Below are 23754 nucleotides of genomic sequence, written 5' to 3'. Positions count from 1 at the left end.
TTGGACTCGCTGTACATAAGAGACAAGACACTGCTTGTCCTGTCATATTATATTTCTGGAAATATTTGGTTTACCAAGGAAGCAAATATTCTGTAGAGATATGTGAAGAATAAAATGAAGAAAAGCACATCACCTTTCTTAAATGAGTTTATGATTATTTTTGTTAATTATCAACATCAAGTTCATTTTCAGACAATATTAGATTTTTAAAAAATAGGCAAGGGATTACGAATTATAAGTTTTCTTCTGTAAAGTTTATTTGTGTTTAGTCCAGATTCATCAAGACCACTTTCAGCATGTGTGGATTCATTAAAGAACATGGTTTTCAGGTGTAGAGAGTGAGCTCACTGGCTGTATTTTTTTCTAAGTCCAATTTTTCCATGCTATTTCCATCTAATTTACATAATGATGCTGCAAGTCTCCATGTGATTTCCATGTGATGTACATGATGATACTCTCATGCTGCATGTCTCCATGTGATTTCCATTCTATTTCCACACTCAGAATATGTGTCAGCATGTATATATTTTATTGTCCATGTTAATTGTTCCCATCACATTAGCATAGGCTCAATGCTGATAGCATGGATAGGTTATGGAATTTTAATGGATATTTTCATAGGAAATGAGTGTCTGAAATTTCATGATTGTTGTTATTGCTTTGAAATTTCATATACATTTACTTTTCTCCTACACAAAATGTTTTTTTTTCTTAAATGTCCAAATGTAATGTGTAAAAAAGTTTATTATCTTTTTGGGGAAGAGAGTTTGTGTATGAATTCTTATATAAGAGGATTGTTGTGCCTCCTGCAATTTCATATACATGTATTTTTCTTGTACTTGATAAAAGTTTTTTCTTCTTAAAAGTGTGAAAAATAACATGTAAAATGTTTATTCAGGGATCATGCTGAGCTTCACCAATATCGCAAACTGCAATTTATGTTCCTTTCTGGCAGCAAAATATACCCATAAATACCAACTATTACACTTTTGGCATAATCATTATATTTTTTTTCTCACCAAATTTTGTCTTATGCTAGACTGTATATGGGTTATGCTTTTTTGTACAATAAAAATAAAATAATAAAAATGAAATAATGAAATGTTTTTGTCATTTTTATTATCATCTCTTTAATTCCTCTCATATAAGTTTGAGAATATTTTTAAAAATGTGACTGCTGCATAAGAATAGCATAAGAGTACTTTCCTTATTTGCTATTTATAGCAGCTTTATATGACCCATTTCTACTTTGCCTCACAAATTCATTTTAAAAACAAGCTAGTTAGGTAGTGAACCAGTCTGTACTTTTAAAGGAAATGGCACCAGATGTTAAACGAAACACTTTATGGTGTGAGTTGTGGATATTATATGACAGAAAATGATAGAGCAGATGCATCTTTTCAAACTTCAACACGTCAGATAAGATAAAAGGACAAATCAACACTGCTTTAAAAACTTTAAAAGAAGAATATGAGAGTAATGTGTTACAGCACTCTGAGTACCTGACTATGATAATTACAGTACCTGACTATCATCATTACAGTACCTAACTATTATCATTACAGTACCTGACTATGATAATTACAGTACCTGACTATGATAATTACAGTACCTGACTATTATCATTATAGTACCTGACTATTATCATTACAGTACCTGACTATGATAATTACAGTACCTGACTATGATAATTACAGTACCTGACTATTATCATTACAGTACCTGACTATTATCATTACAGTACCTGACTATGGTAATTACAGTACCTGACTATGATAATTACAGTACCTGACTATCATAATTACAGTACCTGACTATGATAATTACAGTACCTGACTATGATAATTATAGTACCTGACTATGATAATTACAGTACCTATTATCATTACAGTACCTATTATCATTACAGTACCTGACTATTATCATTACAGTATTTCAGATCGCAATCATTCAGTTTAAGTTGCACATGTATAATAGTTAAAGTGAGTGCTGAATGTAAATAACTTTTCAGTGTATTTTTTTGGTTGTATTTTGGTTCTAATTCAAATGGATTTTGCGGTTTGTGACAAAAAAATTGTACCCACTGCTAGTCATAAGAATGTGTCTTATTCATACGTGCTGTAAATTGTAATTCCAAGTTGTAATGTGTTGATTATGCTTTTTATACCCAAATTATGTTTTTTTGCTACTTATAATATCAGTAATTATGTTATGCATTTCAGGGGTTTGGCATGTATGTATACCATCTGGTGATTTTTTCCCCAACATTATTGACTGTTTAAACTTGTACATACCATCTTGGGTTTGAAGTGAAGAAATTTAGATGCATCATGAAAGGAAACTGCAAACTGGATATTAAATGCACTGGAATTTGTCTATTTTTCAATAAACAAATTCTCTGTTCATATTGACAAACCAGCTAATAACAGTGCATTGTTTTATCATAATCTGCTTATTCTAACATCTGGCCTGGATACTGTTTGCTCTGAGATCTTGGAATTTAAAAACAAAAAAGTAATTCTTTAAACATTCCTGGTAACGTAGATCAAGGCACTATCTCATAATGGATCTTTGGGACAAAATAGTGTCAGATTATGGGCCACACTCACTAGTAATTAATATATTTATTTTGAATGACCTCTGTGTTTGGATGGTAGATAAAATTCCTCTTCTTTTCATGCAATGAATTAAATCCTTCGGAACGCCCATGATTTCTGTAGTAATCACTGTCAGAATAGAACACGTGTATTCAATGCCTATTGGCCTTTTTACAACAACAAAAAAAATTATGATGAATGCGTGGAAGGCAGCAACACTCCACCACCAGGAAAACAAAAAGAAAAATAACCTGGAGATCAATTGTCCAACTTCTGAAGGCAGGAAAAATAATTGCTACAATTGTTGGCTAATTCCATTTGTTTTTAAAATGTACCCAGAAAAAATGGTTTTGCTGAAACTTTCAACTTCAGGCTCCGTGGAAGGAGGATTACAATGACAGAAGGGGTTATTGCCTTTGGCAGGCTCCCCTAGGTCCCATGTGAGGGGGATTGCAATGGCGCTTGTACTTTTTACCTTTGTGAAATGTCACACGCAGTGATGTCAGTTTCTAAAAATAGCCTTTCGGACAAGGCGAACCGGTGTTCTTTTCCATGATATTGTTCGTATTATTATTCTTACTGAAAACCATGTACCAGATGTTAAATTTGTACATCTGAATACAGATGTGCATTCCAATATTTTGTTACAGTGGTGCTTATGCCTGCAGACTGTATAAATCATATAATCAAATTTGATGAATCTTTATAGAACACTGTAATACACAAATTGCTTACATTTCATCACTGATAGATACACCCTGAATATTTTGAGATGAAAATTCCAAGGGAACTGCCACCCCCCGACCCCATTAAATAAAGCCGATGAAGTATTCTTATATTTGATTCATGTTTTAACATACACACAGAGAGGGATGTATGTAGGAAAGTGGCTATTTCTTATATTTTGTTTAGCGCACAAAATTACACTCTGCTTAGTTGATGTGATATTATGCATGTAGAATCTAGAAATGTTTAATGTGTATTCCATAAGTTTAAAAGCAATGTATCGATGTTTTCGGGGTGTGTGTGTTGTATTATGCATTAGTGATTTTATTAACCTTTTCTGATTCCGATGTGTTAACCAGTAACAAAGCTAAGACAAGAAGAGAGAAAATTTATATGTTTATTTCAATGTCCGTTTCACAAACAAATCCTAATTTTGAATGATAGTTTAGAACATATAAGAATGGATTATGTTCATTAGAGTTACGTTGTTGAAGGGAACAGTACTGGTTGATTATATTTATACTATGTGAATAATACATTTCCTTAATTAAAGGATATATACAATTACATTTTCCATGAGAACTGCCAGCCCCTCCTTCATTAAATAATGTCAGTGAAGTATCCTTATATGTGATTCATGTTTGAAATGGAGAGGGGTGTACATAGTAAGTGACCATTTCTTACATTTTGTTTAGCGCATAAAATTACACTCTGCTTATTTGATGTGATATGCTTGTATAATCTAGAAATGTTGCATAGATATTCCATATATTTAAAAACAATGCATCGATGTGTGTTTTGTGGTATTATTTGTTTGTTTGTTTGTTTTGTTGGTATTATGCATTAGTGATTTTATTGACCTTTTCTGATTCTGATGTGTTAATCTGTAACAAAGTTAAGAAAAGAAGAGAGTAAATTTATTTTAACTGTTTTACAAACAAATCGTAATTTTGAATGACAGTTTAAACAAATAAGAATGCATTATGTTCGTCAGAGTTATGGTGTAGAAAAGAGCAGGACTGGTTGATTATATTTATACTACGTGGGTAATACATTTCCATAATTAAAAGATGTATATAATTAAATTTTGTCGGGAGGTATAATTTTCTGCATGTATTCATGGAAACAACAACACAAAAACTGCTGTCCTTAATGACACCAGCCAACCTTAAAATAATACATATTTTACACACAAACACTAACTGAAAAGAAAACAAAGTAGATATAAATAAATATTATTAGTTTCAACACATTCATTTGGGACACACACACACGCACGTACGCATGCGCGTGCGCTCAGGTGGCCTAGTGGTTAGAGCGTCCGTTTCAGATTGTGAGTTCAATCCCTGGCCAAGTCATACAAAAGACTTATAAAAATGGTACTAACAGGCACTCAGCATTAAGAGGTTAGTGTTAGGACTGGTCGGCCCCAGTGTCAGGATAATGTGACAGGGTGGGACATCATGCTACATGTCTGCGGCATGATGCCCTAGTGCTAGGCATCACTATAAACTGCCACACTGCAGACATCGTAGCGATATGACTGAATTTGTTTTAGAGCTACTTTAAAAAATCTAAGTCACACACACACACACAAAAATACATATATAATATGCACATAGGAGAGTTTTACTAAACAAAGATTGGAAACCTATAAACAGATGACAAAGAAATGAAATGTACCAAATTATTACTGTACATGCTCACATATTATAGTTTAATATATGAAAACATTACATAGTGAGGGAAGTCCCAAAAAAATAAAAAATTGCATATATGTCGTCATTTACTACGTGTTACTAAGTGTCTCTCGGTGCTTTGTCCGAAAACAGTATGGCAGCAGCCGGGCACAATGATGTTATGGTCTATTTTTAGCACAAGGTAGATTTAAGTACAAGTGCCATAACCAAAATTTCTTTATCATAATCAGTTATCCAATTATCGAGATTCAGGGATAAGCATTTTCTTTGTGTTTGGTGTATCATTGTCAATCAAAATTTCATGTAGTTTAAATTTCTTAATGGACATTCAGACAGCTTGCTTACTTAGTTCTTATGAACCTCAAACCCTTACCTGTGACATTGTTACATCTGTATTTAGTGATGAGTGGGTTAGGGTGCTGGTGCATGAAGTCTAGATGTTAGGTGCTGTTGTTATTAGAAATCACTAATCTGTTCGATTATATTTGATTATATTGGTTTTGCGTGTGTGTGTGTGTGTGTGTGTGTGTATATATATATATACTACATATACACACACTCTCATACTATCTTTTCAGTTGATACTTCTGATACCGATGGTGGAATGGATGGGCAGTGCTCTAGGACTGATACAGATAGATACACGCAGTGTGGGACTTCGGTTTTGTTGGGTCTTTCCCAGATCTCAAGAAGCAATGAAGATAGTATGGGAATGAAAAATCTGGCTAGAGTCTTGGATTATATCTGTGGGTAAGTTTCCCCAAAAACATTTTGTCATGCAAAAAGCATGTGTTTTCACACACACCCAACTTGTCAGTAATCTTAGCAACAGCACACAAAAAAAACAGAGCGAGAGAGAGAGATTTACCATGATCTTTGCCTTTAACCTGTAGTAAGCATTAACAGTAAATCTATTGGTTGCTATCAGTCAGAGTGAAAATCTATTGGCTGCTATCAGTCAGAGTGAAAATCTATTGGCTGCTATCAGTCAGAGTGAAAATCTATTGGCTGCTATCAGAGTGAAAATCTATTGGCTGCTATCAGTCAGAGTGAAAATCTATTGGCAGCTATCAGTCAGAGTGAAAATCTATTGGCTGCTATCAGTCAGAGTGAAAATCTATTGGCTGCTATCAGTCAGAGTGAAAATCTATTGGCAGCTATCAGTCTGCTTAGAGTTGATGTAATACTATCTTTGGCAACTGTTTGTCAGTAAGCAGTTAAAACAGTCAGAGATAAACAACCACCATTTCACATATTACTTAACTGACTGAAAATAGCTAGGGTGATGTTAAGTCCTTTCAAAACTGCTGTGGGAGAGTCAGTTAGGCTAATTTGCATAGTTTAAATACACTACTTGAACTTATATAAGTCTTAAGAGATGTGTGTTGAAGAACAAAAAGTTACTACACATTATTGCCCTGAACGAGAATGTTTAAGCAATATTTATTACAGATATCTGACAAGATTATGATCAGCAGCAACATTTCTTTGAAGTAGGATTTTACTATATAAAATCACAAAACATGATTGTTTCAGCAGTCAAAATAGTATGAAAGTGTGATTTAATTTTGAAGCAAGATGTCAAATTGCAGTGGCAGGATGTCAGATTTCTGTGGCAAGATGTCAAATTGCAGCTATGATTCAGGGAAGAATGAAGCAAGCAAAGCACAGGAAAACTAAATTTGCAAATGCTGTATTGACTTTAATCATTCTGCAGAGTACAAATACATCAACATTGCAACATCTCCCAGCATCAATACAATGCATAAAAATAGACTGACTGCTAAAGTAACTGATGTGTATTAACAATTATTAACAGACGCTAAAGTGCAGTTTGTTGCAGAACACAATCTGCCATTTTCAGGTACAGCTCATTCTTCAGACCTGTGTAAGGAACTGTTCCCAGATTATGACATTGCCAAGAAATCCAATTACAGACCTGTGTAAGGAACTGTTCCCAAGTGCAAACAGACAAAAACGTTGATGTCTATTTGTACCAATGTTGGACATACAAGTAACTTAGTAATGCCAGACCGCTCTGGTGGCCTAGTGGTTAGAGCATCCACCTCGGATGCGGGAGGTTGTGGGTTCAATCCCTGGTTAAGTCATACCAAAGACTTATACAAATGGTACTAACAGCTGCCTTGCTTGGCACCCAGCATTAAAATGGTTAGTGTTAGGACTGGTCACCCTGGTGTCAGGATAATGTGACTTGTGGGACATCATGTTACATGTCTGCGGCATGATGCCCAAGTGCTAGACATCACTATAAACTGCCACACTGCAGACATCGTAGCGATATGACTGAATTTTTTTTAAAGCTACATTAAAATTCCAAATCACACACATGCACACAGTTTTACCAAAATAACAAATTCTTTGTCCTGATTGATAAATCTAATTACAAGTGATGGTGTATGACTATGCCTTCAAGAAAGTTTGTCACCTGCCTTCAGAAAAACCATTATATGATAATCTAAATAAGGTGGCCATTTCATGATGTGAGTGTATGTACATATGTGTGTGGTGATAATATTTGACAATGCTAAGTCTTCGAACAATTTTTGTTTGTGAGTACATTAAATACTTAAAAAAATATGTTATTTTCTTTAAGTTAGATTTGAATTTCCTATAATTTTCTATATGCAAGATATATTAGCTTATTCTGAATTGGACAAATGTCAATTTTTTGGGGGACACACACACACATACACAGAAATATGGCAGGTATGAAGGGGGAGAGGAGCAGGACAGTGGTAAATCCCAATGCAAATAAACCCTATATCCATGAATAATTTTGGGATTGAGTGTTTAATGTGTAGTACTTGCAAACATTTGACTTTAATTTCCATTTGTAGATCTGCCAAAACAGACGTGACATGCTTCCTTGAAGGCTATGAGAAATGTCCTAAATTCAAGATGAACTCCGACCGAGCTGGTTTGACCACAACATTCCAGCCAAAACCGTTGAAAGACCTGGTTATGACTGGATGTAAGAATATTAATGGTAAGTGAAACTGTATGTACATCTCTCCCACAATAAATTGCACATAATCTTTGGCCCAGAAACGTAGACCACACTATAAGTGAAGGTATGGTCTCAAAAAAACATTCAAATGGGATGCCATATTTGCTGGACAAAAAAACCAGAAAAACCAGATGTATGTATCACAGTGCTGCTTAATGGCCAAACACTCATTTTATTATTGTATACAGAATACAATGCTCCCTTGATAACTAATGCCCAGAAGATTCACGAACCCTCTTATAATGCACAGGATGGCATGGAGCCCATTTTGTTCCCAAGAAAATGCCAAAAGAATTGACACTTTCTTGAAAGTGAAGAAAAGTACAATCAAAATTGATAAATGGAACCCAGACTTATTTTATCAGCAGATAGTGTCTGGAAATTTCAATTAACATCAAGTCCTATATTTGTTTACATTTTCTTTACTAGAAGATTCTGAGTACACTGTAAAATTACAATATTGGATGAAGTTTTGATCATTGAAAATGTCACTAATGCCTGCTGGTGGCAGCACTTTTAAAAAAATTACACCAATGAAATAAATTTTGTCAAGTGAAGTTTGTGTTTTTAGGTCTATTTTTTTTCTCTTAGTTTTTGATGTTACTGCCAACATTTGGCTTTTAAGTGATGCCATATTACTAGACTGTTTTTCTTAGAGATCAGCTCTTTACTGCCACAACTGTTCTTGTGCTGCACACTGATTATTTATCTGTTCCACATCTGACCATGTTTTTGTCATGTGACTCTCTGATGGCATTTCTTGAGGTGAAGAAGGCGACTCTAGCCCAGCAGCCATTCATCAAAACGACAGTTCTGCATCCCCATGAGTACCAACATGCTCAGCCTTTGCATTACCAACCATGTCAGTGCTAGATATGGCTTTGGTGTGTGACCTACAAGATGAAATCCCATTGGTCATTTGTAACTGTGAACATTTGGACAAAAGTTTCATGCAAAAGTCCACTTGCAGTGTGAGGCTGTTTTTAGTTTTATTCACAGGTAGCACATCATCCGCTATTATAGTTACAACCCTACTCCAGTTTGCCAAAAATTAGTACAGGAAGGAATCGGTGTAGATTCTTTCCAGTATAAAGGAAATATTTACTAATCCAAGTCTGACTGTCTTTTACAGGAGTCTGGAAACATGAGTAAAATCCTGAAAAGAAAGACAAGTTCACAAACTTCATTAGTAGCTAAAAACACAAGCTGACCATCACTGTGGTCCTGAATACTGACTGGTCATGTGACCTATGCACCATCCCCTCATGAGGTTCCTTAGGGTATCAAAGGTTTAGTGAAATTCATGACAGCAGTGATGAGCTTCATTCATTAGGATCCAAATAAAATTAAATGTGTTATCCAACCTGGCCACCAACTTGATCAATACAGTGGTCTCCCTCTTGTACAGCCACCCTTTCTGCACAGGGAAAGTGGCCGTTTAAGACATGATTGATTGATTGATTGATTGTTTTTTAACGGCGCATCAGCACTTTTAGGCTATTTAGCGCCAAACAAAGTGTAATTTGTATAATCTTTTAAAACTTATAAAAGGTCCTATATCGACCAGCGATATAAAAGAACAAATGGTTGAAATTAAAAACGGTAAGATGGTAACGGTGCAAAATAAAGCTTCCCGATCAACGGGAGATGTAAAAAAGATGAATAGGTATTAAAATGGAACGGTATGTATATTGCATAAAACTGCACAAGGTGATAGCATAAAAGTCAGAGTTTAGAGTAAATATTTACGGTTGATTGATTGATTGATTGTTTGTTTTTTAAACGGCGCATCAGCACTTTTAGGCTATTTAGCGCCAAACAAAGTGTTACTTGTATAATCTTTTAAAACTTATAAAAGGTTCTATATCGACCAGCGATATAAAAGAACAAATGGTTGAAATTAAAAACGGTAAGATGGTAACGGTGCAAAATAAAGCTTCCCGATCAACGGGAGATGTAAAAAAGGTGAATAGGTATTAAAATGGGACGGTATATATATTGCATAAAACTGCACAAGGTGATAGCATAAAAGTCAGAGTTTAGAGTAAATATTTACGGTTGATTGATTGATTGATTGTTTGTTTTTTAAACGGCGCATCAGCACTTTTAGGCTATTTAGCGCCAAACAAAGTGTTACTTGTATAATCTTTTAAAACTTATAAAAGGTTCTATATCGACCAGCGATATAAAAGAACAAATGGTTGAAATTAAAAACGGTAAGATGGTAACGGTGCAAAATAAAGCTTCCCGATCAACGGGAGATGTAAAAAAGATGAATAGGTATTAAAATGGAACGGTATGTATATTGCATAAAACTGCACAAGGTTTAAGACAGGTGCCCTTTCTAGAGGGGGGCTATATTTGTGAGAAGTATGTATATGTATTTGTATATAGTAAGAAAGTTACACATAACTTAAAGCTTTTAATATCTTCATTTAAAAGAAGCAGTTTTTATTAAAAGTACTTCTTTTCTTAAAAACAAATTTATTTATAGGTAACATTAATTAATAGTTCTTATTCTTAGCCGTGAAATGTGAGTGGGGAATTGTTGGCCTGCAGATTGCAAAATCTTGGTACAGACATTGCTTTGTATTTAAAATAATTCTCTTTCCATTTACACCATTTTCCCACTGCTGCAGAATAGTCTTCTTAACTGTTACGATGTTGTTTATTTGAGTCTTCCAACCTAAAACTTTTTTGGCAAGAAATCTTGAACTCTCCCCCATTGCTGTCAAGTCAAATAACTTTTACTTTTTCTTTTAAAGTGTGTTAATTCTTCATTTATGTGATGGCATATTGAAGTTTTAAAATGATTTATTTCTTTGTTGCTAATTGTACAGTACTGGAATTTAATTATGCAAACAAAACCTTTGCAGCAATTAAATGCCTTGTTTATAAAGGAAGTGATACATGTACTGTCATGTGATTTTTGGTCTTTGTCTGGTACAATGTTTTAATCAAAGTTAATTTCTCTGTGTGTTTTAATGTACAAAATTGATATTTAGCCTTTGCTGACCATGTTATGATCTTGACAATTGCATCTAGTCGTAATCATGAAAGAAAAAACTCAACCGCTGTGTGAAGCCCAAAACTATATCAAAACATTGCTTGATTTCCTCATTTTGTCAGCATTAATGATATAATTCTAACCTTAGGGTTAGATGTACTTTGGCCAACACTACTTTCAGTAACAAAAACCTGACATTGGGAAAGATAACCAGATTACTTACCTTACCATATGAATTAAATATCGGCTCTTGTCACATATTAATAATAAAATGTGGCCACTGGTGAGGGTTAATTTTACATTTTTGCACTAATATGTTGGCCGCTGGTCACGTTAGAGGGGTGGCCTTTGTTTAAATGTATTTTTTAACACAATGTCATCGGTGCCATGGGATTCTGGCTGTAAAAAGTGGGTGGCCGCTGGTCAGGGAAGCCATTCATGGGCCGGACCAGTGTAGTCAAATTTCTTTAGTTGCATTGTATGGAAAAAAATGACTTGTAATCAAATACAATATCTTATCTTTTTTCAGAACTCGGAAAACATTCACAGTGCATGTATGAGCAGTTCGAGTCCACACAGTTTCAGAAGTGTGTAGAAAATGCCTCAAAGACCTACCCAGGACCCAATTCTCCATCTGAGCCAATTTCATGCAAGTAAGTGCTCAGGAGCAGAGGATGCAGATGGCAATGTGATTTTCCAAAGACCACAGTGCTATTATTTGGGGAATTAAAATATTTTATGCACAAGATGAGATAGTAAAACTGTGAACCTATATTTTGAGACAATAACAGAGCAGTGTCTATGTATATCTTAGGAAGAGAGTGCAGACATATTTAGAGTCTCAGTAAAATCCCATAGTCATTTGACTGGTTCAGGCATGTTTAGTGTCCCAGTAATGTTCATATTCATTTGACTGGTTCAGACATGTTTAGTGTTTTAGTAATATTCTCTTGACTCGTTCAGATATATTTAGTGTCTCCGTAGAGTCCCATATTCACTTGACTGGTTCAGACATTCTTAATGTCACAAGAATGTTCCATTTTCATTTGACTGGCTCAGATATGTTTAGTGTCACAGCAGTAATGTCCCATATTCACTGGACTGGTTCAGATATATTTAGTGTTTTGGTAGGGTCCCATATTCACTTGACTGGTTCAGATATATTTAGTGTCTCAGTAGAGTCCCATATTCACTTGACTGGTTCAGACATTTTTAATGTTACAAGAATGCCCCATATTAATTTGACTGGCTCAGACATGTTTAGTGTCTCCGTGGAGTTGCATATTCATTTATCTGTTCTTGTTCAGTGGTCATACATGTTTGTTGTTTTCAGTCAAGTCCCATATTAATTAAACTGGGGGTTTGTTCAGAGGCATAGATATTTAGTGTCTCAGTTGAGTTCCATGTTCATTTAAGTGTGGGTTCTTGCTTTGTACAACTTCCTTGTCAACTTGAAAAAAGAAGGTTATGGCCCTTGACAGTTAACTTTATCTTGACATGGTTTATGGCCCTTGACAGTTAACTTATCTTCACATGGTTTATGGCCCTTGACAGTTAACTTATCTTCACATGGTTTATGGCCCTTGACAGTTAACTTATCTTCACATGGGTTATGGCCCTTGACAGTTAACTTTATCTTGAGATGGTTTATGGCCCTCGACAGTTAACTTATCTTCACATGGTTTATGACCCTTGACAGTTAACTTATCTTCACATGGGTTATGGCTCTTGACAGTTAACTTTATCTTCACATGGTTTATGGCCCTTTACAGTTAACTTATCTTCACATGGTTTATGGCCCTTGACAGGTAACTTATCTTCACATGGTGTATGGCCCTTGACAGTTAACTTATCTTCACATGGTTTATGGCCCTTGACAGTTAACTTATCTTCACATGGTTTATGGCCCTTGACAGTTAACTTATCTTCACATGGTTTATGGTCCTTGAAAGTTAACTTTATCTTGACACTGGCCATTAGTTTCAAGAAGCATTCAAATGCAATTTGGCACAAACATTGCATAGACCTAGACCTAGCTTTTATAATTTTGTGTCCTCAGCTTCATTTTTTGATAGACATATTGTTGGACTGAAATGAACAACCAGACTGGTATATTAGAATAATTGTTAATATTTGAATAGAAAATAAGTATTTGAATATTCTTTGTTAACTTAGTGGATAGTGATATCTAAACCCAGACTTAGCCATCAGTCATGCTGATGATAGGCACTCCTTTCTGTCAATAGCTAGTGGATAGTGATACCTAAAACCAGACTTAGCCATCAGTCATGCTGATGACAGGTATGCCTTTATGTCATTAGCTAGTAGGTAGTGATATGTAAAACCAGACTAAGCAGTCAGTCATGCTGATGACAGACACTCCTTTCAGTTGGTACCAAATGGAAAAATTATATGTAACACTGCTGATGACAGACACTCCTTTTCAGTTGGTAACAAATGGAAAAATTATATGTAACACCCACTCCACATCATCCTAACCTAAGCTGGCAACTTGCTTAGTTCGAATCCAAACTCAGCAACTCACTGATTAAATCAACGTAGAGGAGATATTCCTGCCTTTTTCAGTCTGTACAATTTAAGTATTTTGCTGATAATTTACTGCACACTTTGCATGAAGTTACTCTGGTACTTCACATCCTATCTACATTGATCCAGATATGTCAGGCATCGAATTGTCTACTTTTAATTCTGATTGGTAATTATTGTTTACTTTGAATTTGAATATATTAAGACCAACCCTTGCAGCTAAATGGAATTGAAAGTAGCCTATCCTTATTTCAAACATTTCTCTGTGTGTATTTTCTGCAGTCACTCATGTTAAATTCTATCAAAACTTTGAAAGAATATAAATAGCCATCCTACTGGCATTCCAAAACAAACTTGGTTTTTTATCAGACCCTTGTGCAATGAAGATCACACAGAGTCATGCGAGAGTCTAGTCGATTATCTTTAGCACCAAAATAAAAATTTCGGTCATATGGTATTAAAAAATAAATGGGAAAAATGGAATCTGCATTAATTTGATCATATTGCTGAATATATAAGATCAACTTACTCAGGACTCCTAAAATTTTGTTTGGTTAAATTTTGGTGATCATGTTAAGAGTGTTTTCAATGTAGTGTAGCAGAAGATAGGGGCAGGGTGGAGTTTTTTCTAAATAAATACCAAGTTAGACCCCCCAAAAAAGAAAGGAAAAAGGTATTTTGTAGAATTTAATATTCTACAAATATTTGAATGGGAAAATGTAGTGTCCATGTTAGCTCTAAACCTATGGTCATTGACAGTTAGCCTAAATGTCACATGAGTTATAGCCCTTGACAGTTAGCCTAAATGTCACATGAGTTATAGCCCTTGACAGTTAGCCTAAATGTCACATGAGTTATAGCCTTTGACAGTTAGCCTAAATGTCACATCATTTATAGCCCCTGACAGTTAACTTTATTGTCACATTGGTTATGGCTACTGGTTGTGAACTTTATTATCTTCACTGTAACAAGCACAGCTCAAGAACTGTTAAACGTAGTCTGATGCAGTTTGGCATGAACAGTCTTTGCCTTATTTTCACAAGCCAAGGTTGTGTTATATTAGCTTATCAACACCTTGGCAGATCGATCAGATATTTGGGTTCTTTACACTAGTGACATCTATTGTGTTTCAAGAGATTCATCCTGTAGAGTATAATGCCAACTAACCAATAGCATGTAACAATGCTGCATTGTACATTATCTGAAAATAACTGAGGTAATTGACTTAAAGTGAGGTTTAAAAAAAAAATGTAACCAGGGAAAAACCATTACAGGTTTATTTGAGGTAAAGGATGTATATGTGCAAACACAGATGGGCAGTGGAAAATCACTTAATTTTGAGTCAATTCCAGCTGTGTACCTCTTGGTATGATCATGGAGTAACAGTATTTAAATTTCGACAACTTGATTGGATGAAAAATTCACAGATCTGGAGCATTGTCAGTATGGTTTGTGTTTGTTGTATTCTGGTTCTAATCCATATGCATTTTGCCTATTGTTGCCTGCTGCAGATCCAGGTTAGTAGCAAAAGTAGACAAACATTTTTCATACAGTGTACTGTAATTATGGTTTGTAATATATAGATTACACACTTTAAGCTCTGATTACACTCTTTTTTACCACTTACATTAGCAAAACTAAGGCTTACACCTCTCTCATGGTTGGCATATATACATTGTCTGTGAGTGCCAAATTTCTACTTGCTTTTGCTTCCCATCACAGACACAGTAATCCTCATAGGAGCAAATTGTAATGACCAGGACATTTTGTGAATGGACCCATCACTTGTTGCTCCAGTTCAAAATTCTTGTTCTCACAGTGTTCCTGAAATCAACCTTTGATAATTTGGGGGAACTACACAATATATAATAGGACTCCAGTTTAGCCTTGATTTGCCATAACATAGTCCTTTTATTACATAGATCTGTCATCTCACATTGCAGTTGTTACATAGATCTGCCATCACATAGATCTGCCATCACATAGTGCTGTCATCACACAGTGCTGCTATCATTAAGCTCTGCCATCACATAATGCTTTCATGACATAGATCTGTCATCACATAGATCTGTCATTGCATAGATCTGCCATCACATAGTGCTGTCATCACATAGCTTTGCCATCACATAATGCTGCCATCACATAATGCTGTTGTCACATAGATCTGCCATCATATAGATTTGCCATCATATAGATCTGTCATCACATAATGCTACCATCACATAGATCTGCCATCACATAATGCTGTCATCATACAGATTTGCCATCACATAGATTTGCCATCACATAAATCTGTCATCACACAGATCTGCCATCACATAGATATGTCATCATATAGTGCTGCCATCACATAGATATGTCATCATATAGTGCTGCCATCAGATAGATATGCTATCACATGGTGCTATCATTACATAGATCTCTCATCACATAGATCTGCCATCATTTAAATCAGCCATCACATAGTGCTGTCATCACATAGGTCTGCCATCAAATTATTTGTGCACCGGCCTTCTAGCTACTAAAATTTTTATCTTTTTGCTAATGATTTTAAATAAATGGTGCAGATCTGGTTCAAGAGTTTTGCAGTTGTTGCCATGGAAACCATGTATATTCACTTATAAGCAGATCTATATCCATGCATTTTTGCAGTCAGACCCAACTTATATGCAAGTATTTGTGGTAAATTGCTGAACTGTGTTTGTTCTTACCTATAGATATATCTTGATTTTTAATTATTAATTATTTATACCCCATCAATGCATCTTTTGTTATTCCTTTCAGCCTTTATAATGCCATGAAGACCTGCTTACATGACAACGTTGGTGAAAATTGTGACCATGGTGTGGCAGATTATCTGGCTAAGTGGTCCAGCATCATCTTCAGGACCAATGAAGATTGCACTATAGCAGGTGCTCCCATGGTTCTCTCTTCCCTTTTCCTCATGTTTGTCCTTTTTGCAACTGTTTTTATATTATAGGGCTTTCTGATATGTCACTCATGTCCTTGATGTAGTAGCCTTTTTGTAAATTGTAGTTAACCAGTACCAGTGGAGACTGTCATATTGTAATCTTCCCTGAATACTCCTTGCATTAGAGGACATGAAACCAGTATTTTGCGTTTTAGGGGTCATTGTTCCAAAGAATACTTTGTCAAGTGAATGAGCAAAATTAATGAATTAATTAATACATAACTGTTTCATACAAGGATTTATTTTCATAGGAAATGAATAGATCTTGGTACAGTGATGTAAACAGTTGAACAGATATTTTGAACTCCAGCATAAGATTAAAATGGCAAATTTACTTTTTATCAGTTTAAAATGAGTTCAGATTTTATGCTTTCACTTTTAAATATTTCATTGAATTGAGAGGAACAAAAAACACGAACAAAAAATGAACCTAATGTACAGTTTTAACTAGTGATAAGTTTCTTATTGTTGTCAGCTATATATACCATACGTGTGATGCATTTTTTTCTCTCATTGTTAATAATATACCGCATGTACTCCTACAAGTCCAATTGCAGACAGTATGGAGACTGATCTGCTATCCCATAATGCACTGACAGATCAGGGTCTGTTTTATGTTCTACTGACTTCTGCTAATAAACTGAATAGACCCAGATCTCCTAATGCATTAAGTGATGGCAGACCTGGGTTTGAGCAGTTTGCAGTTTGAATGATTTCATAAGCGTATATTTATGGTATCTCATTATCTTACACATACTATTTCTGTTGCAAAATGAGAAACACAGTGTTAAAAAACAACAAGTCTTAATATTCTGCATGTTTTAATTGCATGAATGTCTAACAGAGATGTAAGGTTTGACTTGCTTATGGCGATGGCCATCATGTCCATTACAGAAAAGACGATTACATATATTTTCGTGCAAGGGTCAGTATGTCTGAAGCCCGTAAATTGTAAACAGAAAGGACAGTTACTTACCAAGGCAGTGTATTTCTGTTATTGAAGAATTAGATTTTTGTTACAAAATTACTGGCTATTAGCTATTTGCAGATTGGTGTGGGTTAGTAAATTAATACAGAAATAAATATACATGTGGTTGAATTGTTCTCACATTCGCCAGTAAGTTTGCAAAGTCAACCCACCAATAAATTGTTCTCACATTAGCCAGTAAGCTTGCAAAGTCAGCCCACAAATAAATTGGTCTCACATTAGCCAGTAAGTTTGCAAAGTCAGCCCACAAATAAATTGTTCTCACATTCACCCATAAGCTTGCAAAGTCAGCCCACAAATAAATTATTCACCAGTAAGCTTGCAAAGTCAGCCCACCACTAAAAAGTGTTCTAACATTCGCCAGTAAGCTTGCAAAGTCAGCCCACTAATAAATTGGTCTCACATTAGCTAGTAAGTTTGCAAAGTCAGCCCACACATAAATTGTTCTCACACTGGCCAGTAAGCTTGCAAAGTCAGCCCACCAATAAATTGTTCTCACACTGGCTAGTAAGCTTGCAAAGTCAGCCCACCAATAAATTGTTCTCACACTGGCCAGTAAGCTTGCAAAGTCAGCCCACCAATAAATTGTTCTCATACTGATCAGTACACTTGCTTGTCATCCTACCAGTGATTCCCATTCATAAGAATCAATTCTCACACTGGCCAATAACCTTGCAAGTCAGTCTACCAGTGAATCCATTCATGTGGATGGATTATTCTCACACTGGCCAGTAACCATGTGAGTCAGCCTACAAATGAACCCCATTCATATGGATGACATATTTTCGCACTGGCCAATAAACTTGTGAGTCAGCCCGCCAGTAAATTCCATTCATGTGGATGCTTTATTCTCACACAGACAAATAGCCTTGTAAGTCAGTTTGCCAGTGAATCCCATTCATGTGGATGAATTATTCTCACACTGGCCAATAACATTGTGAGTCAGCCTGTGAATGAATCCCATTCATGTGGATGAATTATTCTCACACTGGCCAATAACATTGTGAGTCAGCCTGTGAATGAATCCCATTCATGTGGATGAATTACTCTAACACTGGCAAATAATCTTACAAGTCAGCCTGCCAGTGAATCACATTCATAATTTTTGTTAGCAGAATCATATAATATCAGTACCATTGCTGATTTTTAAAGGCATTCCATATATACTAGTGCTGTTTCTAGTCTTGTCGATGAAACATCTGAATTTCTATAAATAATCAAGTATTGTCATTACCAGATGATTCTTTTTCTTTGAAGCAGCAGATATGAAGATTTTGGTATAAAACCAACTCTAGACTATAAATATATCTTTGTGCTTTCAAGGTGCAGTTTACCTGCTTATTATATGCCTGCTATAAGGTCATCACAGTAATGCAAGTTGTGCACCATCTACACTTTGGTATCCACACAGTAATGCAAGTTGTGCACCATCTACACTTTGGTATCCACACAGTAATGCAAGTTGTGCACCATCTACACTTTGGTATCCACACAGTAATGCAAGTTGTGCACCATCTACACTTTGGTATCCACACAGTAATGCAAGTTGTGCACCATCTACACTTTGGTATCCACACAGTAATGCAAGTTGTGCACCATCTACACTTTGGTATCCACACTGTAATGCAAGTTGTGCACCATCTACACTTTGGTATCCACACAGTAATGCAAGTTGTGCACCATCTACACTTTGGTATCCACACAGTAATGCAAGTTGTGCACCATCTACACTTTGGTATCCACACAGTAATGCAAGTTGTGCACCATCTACAGTAACCAAACTTTGTGGAAGGCTTGCACATGGAATAAGAAAATACTCTGTCAATAATGGCTGACAGAAGAAAAAAATGCTATCCGCACATTAACTCTTTCTTCATCTATAGTTACCGGATTTTGAAGATAGCTTGAACTTAGGCTGAGGAAAATCCTATCAATATCTTGTGTTCTTCATGCACACTAAACAAACTTTGTTGATGGATTCCACTCAAAAAATAAAAATGGTTTCTGAAAATAATTTCAGTTATCTGCATAGAGATTTATTAAACACAGGACAGTCGTATAATATGCCATTCATGATTAATAACTCAAGTTTTCTCTACAGCTCAGACTATGCTGCCTACACTGGGATCTCATTCGGAAATCTAGAAAATTACAATTTTGTTTACCTTGCTATCAGTATATATACAGCTGCCATGTTTTCTCTAAAAAATAATGTCTTCATATGGCACATGGTTGACAGTGGGATATGTCAGAGTTTAATCTGACTTTATATTAAATATGTCTGGTATGTGGAAACATTCAACTACAGTTTGACTTTATATTATATATGGCAGTGGTATGTGGAATTTTTTTAAAGCAGGCTGACTTTTATCTACATTCAAAATGACAGTGATATATAGCAAAGTTCAAAGATAATATGACTTCATCTACATTCAAAATGACAATGATATATAGCAAAGTTCAAAGATAATATGACTTCATCTACATTTAACATGACAGTGGAAAGTGGAAAAGTTAGCTACACTTTGACTTTATCTACATTCAGTATTACAGCTAGATATGGAAATGTTCAGCTACAGTCTGAATTTATATTAAATATGACAGCAGTATCTGGAAATATTTAGATACAGGCCAGTTTTATCTGTATTCAGTATGACAGTGGTATTTGACAAAGCTAAATTATAAACTGAATTCATCTACATTTAATATGACAATGGAAAGTGGAAAAGTCGCTACAATCTGACTTTACATTCAGTATGATGGCAATACTTGGAAATGTTCAACTACATTCTGACAGCAATATATGGAAAGGCTCAGCTACAGTCTGGTATGACCGAAAAATGGTTAAAGCTATCTTAAACATCTAAATCACATGCACACACACACACACACAGAGTCTGAATGTATACTAAACATTTACATTCACTATGACAGTAGTATTTGGCAAAGCTAAACTTTAATCTGAATTTATCTACATTTACTATGACAGTGGAAAGTGGAAAAGTTAACTGCAATCTTTATATTCAGTATGAAAGTAGTACATGAAAATGTTCAGCTACAATCTGACTTTACATTCATTATGAAAGTAGTACATGAAAATGTTCTGTTACAGTCAGACTTTACATTCAGTATGAAATTAGTACATAGAAATGTTAAGTTACAGTCAGACTTTACATTCAGTATGAAAGTGGTACATGGAAATGTTCAGTATGAAATTAGTACATGGAAATGTTCAGTTACAGTCTGACTTTACATTCAGTATGAAATTAGTACATGGAAATGTTCAGTTACAGTCTGACTTTACATTCAGTATGAAATTAGTACATGGAAATGTTCAACTATGGTCTGATTTTACATTCAATATGAAATTAGTACATGGAAATGTTCAACTACAGTCTGACTTTACATTCAGTATGAAATTAGTAAAGGAAATGTTCAACTACAGTCTGACTTTACATTCAGTATGAAAGTAGTACAGTAGTAGTCATTGCATTATTCAGTAGCCACTGACAGCCAATCAGAAATGGCCTTTCAAAACTTGATGTTGTTTGTGTTTCATCAAAACAAACATTTATTTCCAGGATCGAGCTCAGGAAGTGTTTTGATTTTCAAGCCTTTTCCAAATCTTGAAACTGAACACAAAATTGTGGAGATACTAAATGAATAAAATCTATGCACATATAAATAAGTACATCTTGATGTTGTTAGCAGCTGGTTGTCTCCTGCATGTGTGTATAAAATACCTCATGATGGTGTTCACAGCTGGTTGTCTTTTGCATGTGTATATAAATTACCTCATGATGGTGTTCACAGCTGGTCTCTTACAAAGATCGTATGAATACATACCTCATGATTGTGTTCACAGCTGGTTGTCTATTACACTCATTGCATAAATAAGTACCTTGTGATGGTGTTCAGAGCTGATTGTATCTAACACACATTGTATAAATAAGTACTTCATGATGGTGTTCACAGCTGATTGAATCTAACACACATTGCATAAATAAGTACCTCATGATGGTGTTCACAGCTGGTTGTATCTAGCACACATTGCATAAATAAGTACCTCATGATGGCATTCACAGTTGGTTGTCTGTTACACACATTGCATAAATAAGTACCTTATGATGGTGTTCACAGTTGGTTGTATCTAACACACATTGCATAAATAAGTACCTCATGATGGTGTTCACAGTTGGTTGTATCTAACACACATTGCATAAATAAGTACTTCATGATGGTGTTCACAGTTGGTTGTATCTAACACACATTGCATAAATAAGTACCTCACGATGGTGTTCACAGTTAGTTGTATCTAACACATTGCATAAATAAGTACCTCATGATGGTGTTCACAGTTAGTTGTATCTAACACATTGCATAAATAAGTACCTCATGATGGTGTTCACAGTTGGTTGTATCTAACACACATTGCATAAATAAGTACTTTATGATGGTGTTCACAGTTGGTTGTATCTAACACACATTGCATAAATAAGTACCTCATGATGATGTTAACAGTTGTTTGTCTTATGCACGCTGGTAAATAAGCACCTCATGATGGTGTTCACAGTTGGTTGTCTTATGCACACTGGTAAATAAGTACCTCGTGATGGTGTTCACAGCTGTTTTATGCATGCTGGTAAATAAGTACCTCATGATGGTGTTCACGGTTGTATCTAACACACATTTCATAAATAAGTACCTCATGATGGTGTTCACAGTTGGTTGGCTTATGCACATTGGTAAATAAGTACCTCATGACTGCTCAGGTTATGTACATAACTCAGACATTAGTCATGATTATGTCCTCTTTCAAGTTCAACAAGTACATAGTCAGCATTATTGGCTATGTAGATTAGTATGTGATAGTTTTGGAAACCTGTTTGATTCATCTGTTTTATTTGTTTTCTGATAGTGTGTGTATGCATGTTGGTTGCTTTTTTTATATAGAAGTTTCAATATGCTATTTAGAAATATCATTTGTGTTTGAATGTATATCAATTTTCATTTTTTATATGCATATATTCCATATTATAGCCTGTATTTAGATCTGGATTTTAAACTTTGAGTCACATTAAATGTTGGTCTTGTGTAAATCTTGTCTTTTGTTTGTTAATTAAGCAAGACAGTTTTGGAAACATCAGTTGTTTTATGTGACACAGACTACAGTAAAGGATATATATATATATATATATATATATATATATATATATATATATATATATATATATATATATATATATATATATATATATATATATATATATTGACACACACACACACAGAGTGCTCAGAAAATCCAACACCTGTACTCAAAGTGAGTTGCCCTTTAGACTTGGTGAAAAAAATCTGATTTGCTTGAGAAAACTTTGTGCTGATGAAATGTGGAAATGTATTTTCAAGATGCTAAAAGATTATTGAGTTGTTAATATTTATCCCTATGTATGCCCTTTATCGAGTTATTAATATGTATCCCTATGTATGCCCTTTATTGAGTTATTAATATGTATCCCTATGTATGCCCTTTATTGAGTTATTAATATGTATCCCTATGTATGCCCTTTATTGAGTTATTAATATTTATCCCTATGTATGCCCATTATTATGCAGACACTCTACTTTTCATACTTCTATTGAAAAATTTAAACTTTGGCTTTAACATATATGTAATTCAAAAATACCATTTTGAACATTCATGTGCAGTACAGAAACTAACCAGAACCAGTCTGGTGGGTACTGGAACTGTTCCAGCAATTACTGACACTGGTGCAATGATGCATAGTTGCATAATGGGATTAATGCTATCGTGTATACATGATAACCTGTTAATTGATTACTTTTGTTATGACATTATGGTCACAAACAGAATGCTGACAAGTATTGTAAAACTTGACAAATAATTTAATTGTCAACGTTATAAATGAAAATATGAGAGGAACTTACAGTATTATGAAGCGAATCCAAAATAATCCTGATAAAGTTCTATGAAAGTCCTAAAGAATGAAATGTTCCATTTAAATTTCAAGATCAGAAATGTACTGGTCCACAAAGAATCATGACATTGTCTCCTTTGAATAAGTCACAATAGTTCCAGAATAATATTAGTTTCTATTTCCACTGAACAGTCCAGACATATATTTCAAATCGCAAATAATATTTAAGCACAACATAAAACATGGTTGCAGAG

At 34.8% G+C, this 23754-nt stretch overlaps 1 protein-coding gene across 1 annotated transcript in view; it reads left to right on the top strand.

The window, feature by feature from the left end:
- Window positions 1–22663, top strand: part of LOC149800060 (uncharacterized) — an 87880-nt gene extending 65217 nt beyond the window's left edge. Inside the window, exons 6-9 of the mRNA XM_089959613.1 lie at window positions 5602–5773; window positions 7882–8030; window positions 11588–11711; window positions 16390–22663. Of these exons, the coding sequence (XP_089815739.1) occupies window positions 5602–5773; window positions 7882–8030; window positions 11588–11711; window positions 16390–16585 (641 nt within the window). The 3' untranslated portion in view covers window positions 16586–22663. The remainder of the gene's footprint in view (window positions 1–5601; window positions 5774–7881; window positions 8031–11587; window positions 11712–16389) is intronic.
- The last annotated feature ends 1091 nt before the right edge of the window (window positions 22664–23754 follow it).

The sequence above is a fragment of the Sinohyriopsis cumingii genome, chromosome 5 (assembly GCF_028554795.1).
Source record: "Sinohyriopsis cumingii isolate HCF-2022 chromosome 5, ASM2855479v2, whole genome shotgun sequence".
Taxonomy (NCBI): domain Eukaryota; kingdom Metazoa; phylum Mollusca; class Bivalvia; order Unionida; family Unionidae; genus Sinohyriopsis; species Sinohyriopsis cumingii.
Note: the sequence above shows the minus strand (reverse complement) of the source record. Positions and strands in the feature narration are given on the sequence as shown.